The sequence below is a fragment of the Neopsephotus bourkii genome, unplaced genomic scaffold, assembly GCF_033783945.1.
Source record: "Neopsephotus bourkii isolate Nb327-2 ecotype Australia unplaced genomic scaffold, CSIRO-AGI_Nbou_v1 NB_845, whole genome shotgun sequence".
Classification (NCBI taxonomy): Eukaryota; Metazoa; Chordata; class Aves; order Psittaciformes; family Psittacidae; genus Neopsephotus; species Neopsephotus bourkii.
Genome location: NW_026901341.1, coordinates 125,569 through 137,477, shown reverse-complemented (window position 1 = coordinate 137,477; position 11,909 = coordinate 125,569). Strand labels below are relative to the sequence as shown.

The window sequence follows — 11,909 nt, the reverse complement described above, 5'->3', positions numbered from 1 at the left end:
ATACTTTTAAGGAAGAAATGATGGCATATGTTGTTGGCTAGTAGATGTGTGGGGAAAAATAGTCATTAGGGAAAGCCTACAGAACAGGGTATTTTTAAAATGAACTTTTGTGTTGTGGGACAACATATGCCCCACACAGTCACCTACACTCCATAATGAAACTGACACATTTATATAGGATGCATATTGCCTCTTGTACACTGAGTTTAGCAACCTTATGGTTGGACAAGGCCTTGGGTGACATGGTCTAGTGGGAGGTGGCCCTGCCCAGGCAGAAGGGTTCAACTAGATGATCTTAAGGTCCTTTCAAACCCAAACCATCCTATGACTCTAGGCTATACCCACACATAGCAAAACACAGCAGACTCCTGGGAAAAGATCTTCCATTGGTGTAAATGACCCCAGCTCCATTTGCAAGCTGGGAGGTGCTGAGGATCTGCTCCAGCACCTGCCTTTTGCAGGAGCTCAGCTCCCTCCTTGGCTGCCTTTCAGCTCTGGGATGGGGCAGGTCATTGGCATGAATCAGTGCCTCCCACTAGCAGCTGTGTGGGAGGGAAATCAAAATGCTGTTGGAGTAGGCATCAGTGAGGCCATCAATACCAAAAGTCCTGGAGGAGCTCCCAGCTGGGGAGAGTGTGGAATGACTTAACAGCAGAAGGATTTGTCAAGGATGACAAAACAGTTTGAATCAGGCATTTCTGTAAGGTTCGTTCTGGGAATAGAGAGGTAGCGCTCAATGCCTGCCACGCTTTGTCTGAAGATGAGCCCCAAGGCAACCCAGGTGGCTGGGGGCCTGCTGGTGTGCCTGCTGCAGCCTGAGTCACCATGGGCTTTGGATCTGGGCTGAACTGCAGGGAAAGCCCTTGGGCACTGGCTGTCAAGTCCTGTGTTCCTCCTCCTTGGCAATAATGGATCAATTTTGCTTGTCATACCTGCTGATGTTATTTCGCCATATTACACTTCACTTGCACATTTCATTGGAAGATTCTGTGGAATCTTATATACCCACAGCCCTGAAGGGTGTTGTGGGTTTTAGGTGTTGTCCTAACCCAGCCTTGGAGCACTGCTCCTTTGCTGTGAGCCAGGAAGCTTTTCTGAACAAGCAGAAGGGAAAAACATACTTGGATTTGTTCTACAGTGAAAGACAGCAAATGCCTTTGCAAAAGCAACCTCTACATGCTACTAGAGAGGACAGAGAGACAAATGGAGGGGACAAAGGAAGACTAAAGCTTAGGCACAGCTTCCTGGGAGAAGCCCTGGGATGGTGCAGGGTATGCAGCTCTAGGGGCTCACACCAGGAGACAGAGGGGAGGTGGGTGGAAGGAACACGGGCTGCAGAGGGGACACCTTCACTGCTGCAGGCCACTGCAGCCAGGGAGGAAACAAATATGCCTTGCGCGTGTTCAACTTTTGTAACAGGGATCAGGAGTTCCTGCTCTCCTTCTGTGCCAGTTGCCAGAGCTGCAGCAGCATGATTTAGGGAAAGCTGGGAAAACTTCCTCTGACAGCTCTTAAAGCAGGCAGAGGACAGGAGGGTGCCTGGGATCATTCTCCCCTAGGGTCATGCAGCCAGCTGGGCTGAGCAGCACCTCATGGTTGGGATAGAGCAAGGGAAAAACAATAGCTCAGAGGGATTTTTTCCACTGCACAAAGGGGCAACTTGCAAGGGATCTTGCCCTGAGCATGCACACAGCAGTTTTTCTGCCTGGCAGGTAGATGTTCAGTGGTTACACCTAAGTCTGCTTTTGAGAGCTGTACCAAAGCAGCCCAGCTGCCTACTGAGCTCATGGTGGTGGAGCGTGTTTGGGTACAAAGCAGTCCAGCATTGCCTGGTTCCTTGCCTCCAGGGAAACAGGTTATTTCCTGCCTTAAATTATGCAGTGGAGGAAAAAATGAAATGATTGGATGGATCACAGAAGCAAACAAAGCGAATGGAGAGAAACCAACAGCAGAGGGGCTCTGAAAGACAGTGGTTTGTACTTCACTGAGTGCTGAAACCAAGGAAGCATCAAAGCCAAGTCAAATGCAAGGCAGGCAGAGGAAAGCACTTCATCTCTCAGAAAGAAACAGTTCCCTGAGGTTATTGCACCGGATGAAATGTACAAAATATGGGACATTTCTATGAGGGCCTTGTACCACTCTTGGCACTTAACATCCAGAAACCCCTGTTATTTACCTGGAAGGAGCCACCACCTTCCACCCATGGATACACAACAGGACTGAATGTTCTTGCAATTCAGGGATAGCAACATGACAGGAGAAGGCAGATATTCCATAGTAACCCATACCCAGACAGTGTAAACTCAGCAGGGTATCAGGGGTCATGGCAGCAGCAAAGCTGGGGCGTGAACACTGGGACATATCTAAGGGCAGGAACATTTGCAGGAGTGTTCATCCTCTCCTGTATGTAGGGATAGGGCAGAGGGAGAGCTAAGTCACGTCAAAAGCATTAAACCTTTGGAGTAAGAGCACGAGCTGATTCATGTCTTTGACTTCAGAAGGGATGAAAAATAACCACAGTGTAAGGCCTTTCTAGATGTAACTGCTACAAATATCTTGGATATTAATAACTTGGATATCCTGGATATAGATTCCCTCCCATCCCAAGACGGAACTTCAAGATGAATTTGAGCCCCAAGCACATAATTTCTGGTTTTATTAACAAAGGACACAATCTTCCTCCCCTTTGTTCTGCAACAAGTGTGGGGGCCTTGTCTGTGAATCACAGAATCATAGAATAGTTAGGGTTGGAAAGGACCTTAAGATCATCCAGTTCCAGCCCCCCTGCCACAGGCAGGGACACCTCACACTAAACCATGCCACCCAAGGCTTTGTTCAACCTGGCCTTGAACACTGGCCAGGGATGGAGCATTCACAGCCTCCCTGGGCAACCCATTCCAGTGCCTCACCACCCTAACAAGAAAGAATTTCCTCCTTATATCCAGTCTAAACTTCCCCTGTTTAAGTTTTAACCCGTTACCCCTTGTCCTGTCACTACAGTCCCTAATGAAGAGTCCATCCCCAGCATCCCTATAGCCCCCCTTCAGATACTGGAAGGCTGCTATGAAGGCAGTGACTCTAGAGGTGCTTTGTAGTAGCACTTCCAACCACACAACCACTTTTGCCAACTCTTTCCAAACCACATCCCAGCATGCCGGATTATCACCCACCTAAACAAGTGCTGAGACATATCCCCTCTCCATTTTCCTTGAAGGTAATTTACCCTCCCTCAACACCCAGCCTCTGTGCAAAACAGCACGGACACAGGAATCAGACTCGTACTCCAAAGAAAACAAATACAGTTAAGAAAAAATACCTCTCTACAAGACAAGACCTGTGTCAAATGTATCACCTGCTCCAGAGATGTCTATTCCAAAGGGCTAAATCTTTGCCCTTCCTTCCGTCTCAGCATAAGACATACATCTATTTTTGGCAGGCTTATTGGCCTGAGCTGAATATTGTACCTGGAAGTGAGCAGCACACAGAAGAACTGTAGGCAGTTCTGACCGTGAGGGATGCAAACATCTCAAAAGGTGGCATGTTTCAGTAGCACAGAGCTTACCACATCCTCTGTGAGATGCCAGCCAAGACTTGTAGATGTGAGTCATAATCCAAATTTTTCAGCTGCATCCAGGCTGTTCTGCCTACATTGCTCTTTAAAATCAAAGTTTCATGCTCTCTTCTGTCACCATCTATCTTCATGCTCTTTCCACAGCTGCCTATTCTCTGTTTTGTCATTGCTTCCATCTCATTTCCTACAAGGTTGAAGAGTAATGAGTCTTCTTTTCTCTCTTCTTGCCACATCAGAGATTTCTAATAAGAAGACCAGGATGTTAAAGGCAGTGGCTGTGCAGCCCCATGAGCCTGGAGGAGCTGAAGCAGAAGCATGATATCCCTGGAGGCACCTCACCTCCCCTCTGACCCTTGGTGTGTAGAGAAGCAGCATAATCCCCTCACAGCAGGACCCCAGATTAACTTCCTGGATATGTACCTGCCAAACCAAGATTGCCTCATTTCTGCTGCCCAGAAGAATAGGACATGGCGGTGCTGACTGATGGTGGCTGAACATGAGCCAGCTTGTGCCCAGGCAGCCAAGAAGGCCAACAGCATCCTGGCCTGTATCAGCAGTAGTGTGGCAGCAGGGCCAGGGCAGTGATCATCCCCCTGTACTGGGCACTGGTGAGGCCACACCTGTAATCGTGTGTTCAGTTCTGGGCCCCTCACTGCCACAGAGACATTGAGGTGCTGGAGCAGGACCAGACAAGGGCAACAGAGTTGGTGAAGGGTCTCAAGCATAAGTGTGATGGGGAACAGTTGAGGGAAGTGGGGTTGTTCAGTCCGGAGAAGAGAATGCTCAGGGGGGACTTTATCGCTCCCGACAACTACCGGAAAGGAGGACATAGTGAGGTGGTGGTCTCCCTCTTCTCCCAAGTAACAAGTGACAGGACAAGAGGAAACAGCCTTAAGCTGCACCAGGGGAAGTTTAGATTGGGTATTAGGAATGATTTCTTCCCAGAGAGGCTGCTCAGGTATTGGAACAGGCTGCCCAGGGCAGTGGTGGAGTGACCATCCTTGGAAGCGTTCACACACTGTGTAGATAAGGCTCACAGTGATATGGTTTAGTGGTGGTCTTGGCAGTCCTGGGGAAACAGTTGGATTTGATGATCTTAAAGGTCTTTTCCAACTTAGTTAATTTTATGATTCTATCATCATTTAAAACCCATAACAACAAATTAACAGCTACTCCCTTGGATGTTTTCAAAACCTCATTCAAAAAGCAGATAAAAAGATGCAGCTCAGATTTTTCCAGGCCTCAGGAGGAGCACTCCATGTGTGCCCTCTCTCCTCACAGTCTCAAAGAGGGGGTCCAGACAGATAACCTCATATTTGTTATGAGTGGGGAAGGCCATGTCTGGCTCCAGAGCTGATCCAGGGTGAGACTAGAGTCAATTAGGGTTTCTTTACTCTTCTGTCAAAACCCAGCATGTCTCTCTCAATCATCAGTAGCAGCAGAACTCTCCCAAAGAACAGGAACCTCTTATTTTGCTCCAAGCTTCCTTTGTGAAAATTGTATGGGTTTGGATTTGGGTTTTTATTTCTAACAAACCTGAGTAGCAGACCAGCTGGTAAAAACCCAAAGCAAAAAACAATCACCAAACCCAGTACAGCAACCGAAGGGCTCCAGATGCAGTCCTCTGACTTCTTCAGCTCACTTCTCCAGGTTATTTCCCTTAAATTGGCAGTTAAAAGATTTTCCACAGCAGCTCATATTTAAGTGTGTAAAAGAGCATAAATACTAGTGAAAAATTGTGAGCAACAACATCTGATTCACACTGAAGACCTTCCTTCCTCCACGTACATCCTTAGCAATAGCTCCCTACATCCATCAGTATCAATGCCCTTGCAGCTGTGGCAGATCCATGCTGGTTAAGCAATGTGAGCTGGCAGGGAAAGGCCAATGCCGTTTCTGTAGTTACTGATAGCACACTCCAGAGCATGTTTATTTTTTCCACCTGTATCTATTGCTGAAGCAGTTGGTATTACCCTTCTCCGTAATTTTTGCCTGCAGGATGCTTTTCTCTGGATTCCTGCAGACCAGCACCTGCAGATGGATTTATCACTACAGAAATCATGCTGGATCCTCATCTCAGCTCTTTTTTATCCCTAGCACCATTAACTTGAGTAGCTGGGGGCTGCTCCAATATTCTGTGTGCCCTCCAGCAGGTGTACAACACCCCTGCCATAAAAGCAAGCAAGCAACACCTTAAGCAGAACCACCAAGAAGCCAGATGTATCAGTTTCATGATGACTCAAAGACAGCAAGACAGTTTCAGTGTAAATCTATTTGCAAAGAGAGACTGCATCAAATCCATAGATCTTGGCCATAATTTGCAGCCAGCTGGGGCAGCAGGGCCTCTTCCTGCTCTGGTTAAAGCCAAATTTCCATTGCCTTTGCTAGAAACACCTGCAGAGCAGAGGAGCTGTGCCAACCTGCTGGGGGCAGCAAGGCAGGAATAGCAGCCCCATGTGAAACTGCAGCAGGCTGCATGAAACACGAATGCCCGTGCTTGGATCTGGCCAAAGAGGAAAGGGAAGAGACAAGGAATCTCAGCAGTTGGGGCTGGCAGGGCAAGAGCTATCTCCAAAGTGAAATGCTGAAAAGTGCTAAAACTGGTGCAAGCGGTGTGAGTAAGCACCTTAGCTGGGAACCTCGAAGTTGACCGTTGAGATCCCAACTGTACTTTCTTCTTTGCCCGTATACTGTCAACTAAGGCACATCCCCTCCTCTTGCTTTCCATGCTTCCTTGAACACATCCACACTGGAGAATGAATGGCCTCCCCAGTCAGCAAGCAACATCTTGCAGCAAACCACCCCTTCAGTGTACAAAACTGTGTGTGGAAAACATGCAAAAAGGCACACGTCTTCCTGGCAGAGGGAGTAAGGCAGCAAAAAAGCCACTGAGTAGATAGGAGGCCTCCAAGAGAGAGACCGTAAGTGGTTGTGTGTGGGTTCATTGCTCTGTTCCTGACTGACATCAGGCTCCTTGGGCTCAGAGACATCTGTTTCATTTTAAATGGAAAACTCCTCCAGGGATCTCATTAGCACCACCACAAAAGACATAAAGAAACTGGAGGTTGGTGGAGGGATGATGGTGGGGAGGGAAACAGGACAGAAGCACTGCCAAGCTGAGTTCAAACTGGCAAGGAAGGAGCACTCTTCCCCACTGGGGCTGCCTCCTTCTCCTGTCCACAGGGTGACTGGCTGGGATGGGGCCAACAGCCAGGAGAGCAGCTGCCCAAAAGCCCAACCTGAGGCACTTACTCACCCACCTGCACTCCTGGGGCTGTTTTCCCCCTGCCAAATCCCTCCTCCTGCTCTCTTTGTTCCTGGGGTCTGTCCTCCCCTGTCTCTCATTACTGCCTGGACACTTGTTTGTAGGGGGCACTGCTTTGGTGAAGTTCGTGCCTCTACAACTGGCAGCAGGACAAGGCACCTGTGGCTGTGTTTGCAGTGGTGGGAGGTGCACTGGTGTTTTAACACAGCTGTCCTACTCGACACTGCTGGGGACTGGATTGACACAGGATCTTGGCAGCCTCACACATTTTAAGCTGATTGCTCCTTCAAACCTGCTTCCATCTTTCTGAAGACTCCACTGCAAAAAAGAGGTGAAGTAGTCTGTGAAAGAGTATTTTAGTGGTTCCAAAACATGGATGGACTGCCCTTAGGCTAAGAAAAGTCACAAAAGCAACAGACAAAAAAAGCAAAGAACCCACAAAAATAGGAGGAAAAAAAAATCCAACTTAGTTAATGCAAAGCAACACATCTTAGTTATAACTGCAAATCAGTTTAAGAAACTCAAATAGACATAAGTTAGCCCCCCTGTGCTATTGCTCACCAGAAGTAATATGCATTATTATGATGTCTTCTACGTAACATCATAAAATGTCAAATAGGACTGCACTTCTTCCAAGAACAGCTTGTTCAAAGCAATTGGTGAGTCTTGCTTGAAACACCTGGCAAAGGAGAGAGATGCATTCATCTCCCTATGTCTTGAAGGAATTGAGGAGAGATGTTTATCAAGGAAATGAGTAATAAAAATAGTTTGGCTTTCAGCAGACTTGGATATACACAGAGCAGGTTCCAGCACAGGTTTGTAAAAAATTAATTAGCAGTGAGTGGGAAAAGAAGTGATGAGTATTATTCTCTGTGCTGTAGTCTTGTTTAACTTAATAGAAGTGATTGAACTGTAAGATTCCAATGAAACACTTCCTAATATTAAGTGCTTCTGCAGGAATGGACGTGTTTCACAGAAGTAATGATCAGGTATTCTAAACTCTATCATATTTCATCTCCTAACACCAGATATCTGAGAAGACTGTCAGACTTGCTTAAACATTTAGCTTGTTTTGTTGTCATTAAAAAACAATGGGATTTTGGAGCCTAATTTACCTAGCTGAGCTCTGCTCTGCTTCTGTAAGCACCTAATATATGAAAATCTGCCATAAACTAATTAGCTTTATTCTAAATTTTAATTAAAATCTAACAATAAAAGTTTGGAGAAGCCAAAACTCAGAATTTTTCCAGAAGGATTCTCTGATTTGCAAGCTGTGAAACAAAGCAAAACCTAAATCAAAGCAGTGGGCCTGGCAACTCTGGTAAGGACTACAATGTACCTCCAATCTTCTCCAATCCATGTGTCTCTTTTAGAGCCTGATACCTCATTCAAGAACAGAACATTTATAATTGCAGACAGTAAAGCACAGCTTTAATAACTGATAACCTGTCCACAGAGGGATTGGATCTGGTTGACCCAAGCCTAAGGGCTCCCACAGGCTGAACAGAGGGGCCTGAACTGCAGCCCTGTGTGACAGCAGCACCCTTCCCACCACAGCTTTGGCAGTGGGAGCCCAGTCCTGCATCCCTTGTGCAGCTATTTTCCTTGGGATTCACCCCTGGATTCCATAAGCACAAAGCAAAGAAGAATTAGGCCTGCCAAATTCATAGCAATGCATCAGACTTAAAGCACTTTAAATTCCTCACCAAAACCAACTGCTGGGAATTAGTCCTTCAGGTCACCTCTTAATGTCATAGGCAACTGGCAGCCACTAAAACCTAAGCTGGGCAACCTGTGCATTAGGCCAGTTCCCACTGCAGCCAGTGTTCATCTTGCCAACTAAAACCAGAGCAAGAATGTTGTGGGTATAAACAGCAGCAGAGCTTAGAAAAATGAAACCTTTACTGTAACCAACACCAGATGATCCCTACTGGTGGGGTGGTTCAAACATCTCACAGAACATTTTCCCTCATCCATCAACACACCAGGGAAGTGATCACAAGGTCTTGTGCAGTGCCAACAAAGATAAGAGTGTACTCAACCAACAAGCATTGATTTTCTCTCTGTGAAAGCTCTGAGCTCAGACCCTGTGGTAGCAAAAATCAGCAGGAGCTAATGTGTACAGAGACAACTGGAGAAAGCAACATTGGCCCTAGAGAACCAACCAAGTGACCCACAGTCTTGGGCATGCTGATATGTGAGCTCTGCTTCTCTTGCTTTTTCTTTACAGCAGGCAGCTACCAGGGCAGCTGGCAACAACTCTGCAGCTTCCCTACAGACACCTCTGCAGAGTCCTTACTCATGAATCTATTTCAGGTTGTTCTTAAAACCACCTCATACAGACACAAAAAAATCCTCAATCTGTTCAGCTGGAGCACTTGAAGTGTTAGAAACATCACTACGGTGATAAAGCTTTTTTATTTTCTTTTTTTATCCTTCCTGTTAAAAAAATAACCTTCTCAGAAGCTTTATTTCCTCTCTGATAAAAACACACACTTTTCATGTTGAAATCTCACCTGTGTTGCAATCATGATCTGTAGAACTGTATATCTCTAAGTAAACACACAGAGCTATCAGGCCACCCTATGGAGGCACAGGAGTTACAGTATCTGTCAGGTACAGAACAGTCTTAAGTTTCCTACCTAGCTCTGAGGAATATTGTTCCAAGCTTGTTCAGTCAGTGTGTTATAGTCAACAGCACTTGGACATCCTTGCCTATGCAATGTTTGAATTTGGGCTGGGCCACTGTTCAGCTGGCGCAGGAATGCAGGTCAATTTAAAAGCCTGGTAGGTATAAATCATCATGTTCGATGTCCCAGCAGCAGACACTGTATCACCGATCACCCATCCCACTTAAGTCAACACATCTGAAGCAGTTTCATGGGGACCACGGATACTCCTTACACAGTGCTGTCCTGCAGAGACCAAGATGGCAAGGTCTGCTCCAGATGGAATATGGAATTCCTCCATGAAATATGTGTGTTCAAGACAGTGCTAAGAGAAGAGTTACTTTCTAAGAACATCACATTTTTTCACAGTGAAAGGAAAGCTCCAATGACAGAAACATCCCCCCCTCCCCGTGTGCCTTGCTCACTTCTCATTTGACATGCCAGGGCTCTGTTCTGTCCATGTTTGTTTCAAGAGGAATTGCAGGACATCATCGGAGACTCCAGGTGTTCTCTTTACGTCTTCCAACACAACTTCTCCTTCAGCTGGCTTTGAAAAACAAGCAGTAGTGGGGTGGTTTGGAAAGATCTTACACCCATCTCTGTTCAAGACCACCTGGGCCATTTGCAGGCAACGCGACACATATTTTGTTCCATCCCGGTTTGCCAGCTCTGAAATTTTCTGTGACAGACATTGTGATGCAGCCTCATAGGTGGGATCCGTTCTGTCTGGCCGTTTTTTACAATACATTTTGTAGAAGCCATCAAGAGTTTTCCTGATATTGGTATCTTCCGCATTATCATGTTCATACATGGAGGAGAGCACAGCACCGATAGGTTTGGTGGGCTCACATAACTCTGCTTCTGGATAACATCTCACGTTTGCTTCCTCAGAGCCTCCAGCAGCAAAGCCCGCAGGAACTGCAGAGGATAGATTGCTCTCTCCTGCAAGCACAACATCAATGAAACTGATAAGTCACCAGGTCATCTCTGTGACAAGATGGGTTTTTTTGTCCCCCCTCACTGCAGACTGGCAAGCAGGCTCTGTGCAGGCACAATCTAAGTACTGCTTTAAAGCTGGCAGGACTGCTAGAGGGGATTGCTGCATAGATTCATACAAGATGGGCTGCATTTGGGGATATCACAGCTGTCCCAGCCTTGACCCTCTGCAGTGGCTGAGTCTACTCACTGGTATAGACCTTCCTCTCAGTTCCAAAGAGCTGGAAATTGGGATCTGCTGCTGCTGGAGATGACATCTGAAGCACAGGGAAGTTTAGTCTGCAGCTAAAGCAGGTCTCCCTCTGTTTCAGTTTTCTCCCTTCACCCCCAGGGTCTAAGCCTTCCCTTTTCATAGTCTCAATTTTACTCCTACAGCACAATGTGCTGTCCTGTTCCCTAGCTTTCAGCCAGATCTAGAGCCTCCAAACCAACAGTGTTATGGTGACTGCATGGAGGTTTGGGAATGGGGACTGTAAAAGGGGACCTTGTGCTTCCCCATGAAGATCCAGGGGTTGGAACTAGATGATTTTTAAGTTCCCTTCTATGATTACATTCCAAATGTTCTCTGCAAATCCTGCAGCCTTACACAAAGGGTGAGGACTCACTCTTGCTCAGCTCTTATCCTTTCTTGCTAACCCACATCTCTGGACAACAGTCAGGCCTGTGGTTCTCTTCTGTTCCAATGCAAACAAAGGGGGATGCTTTGTACTTGCACATAATTAATATAGCATCAGCAGAGAGACACTTGGTAATGACATGACCAGGACGATGAGGAAGCCGCACACAGCTTCTAGTAGAAAGAGCCTCCATAAAGAGACCTTGAATTGGGCTCTGGTACCCAGTGTGTGCGTGTAACTGCAATCTCATCTCCCAGCCTGCTGCGCCACAAGCCTGTGTGCCAAGCACCTGAGTCACTGACAGGAGAATTTTCCAGGGCTCAGGCAGAGGTTGCACAGCCGTCATCTGCAAGTTACATAAGTAGGACGCAGGAGTTAGAAAACAGCTCAGTCTTTTCTAATCCTGTGAAGCTCTGGTAAGAGACCACATTCAAAGCAAATCTCAGTGCAGTGGCAGGCGACTGTTCTTCCCCACCCCCCAGGAACACGAAGAATGACCCTCGCCTCCCTGAGTGGTCAGAGACTCATTAAAATGAAATTAAGGTGTCCCTGCAGCCACACTGTACATTGCCTCTTTCTTCCTCCCCCTACTTTCTATCTTTGATCTTTCCTTTCAATTTCACTTCATCTCCGATTCTGCAATTTAAAATAGAACTCTTCCTCATCTCGCAATGTGTCATTTCCAATGCAGCACAAAGAAAAGCTTAGTGGCCTTCTTTTAACATCAGTGTATGTCATCAGAGTATCAAATCAGAGCAAATCAAAGAGAACAGGTCCATTTTGCCTTAGTG

At 46.6% G+C, this 11,909-nt stretch overlaps 1 protein-coding gene across 2 annotated transcripts in view; it reads right to left on the bottom strand.

The window, feature by feature from the left end:
- Window positions 1-5,824: 5,824 nt before the first annotated feature.
- The window catches only part of SHLD1 (shieldin complex subunit 1), a 75,781-nt gene continuing 69,696 nt past the window's right edge, over window positions 5,825-11,909 (bottom strand). The window contains exon 4 of one of the 2 annotated variants that reach the window (XM_061356143.1): window positions 5,825-10,447. In XM_061356143.1, the coding sequence (XP_061212127.1) occupies window positions 9,927-10,447 (521 nt within the window). In that variant the 3' untranslated portion in view covers window positions 5,825-9,926. The remainder of the gene's footprint in view (window positions 10,448-11,909) is intronic. The other variant, XM_061356144.1, reaches the window with a different exon arrangement.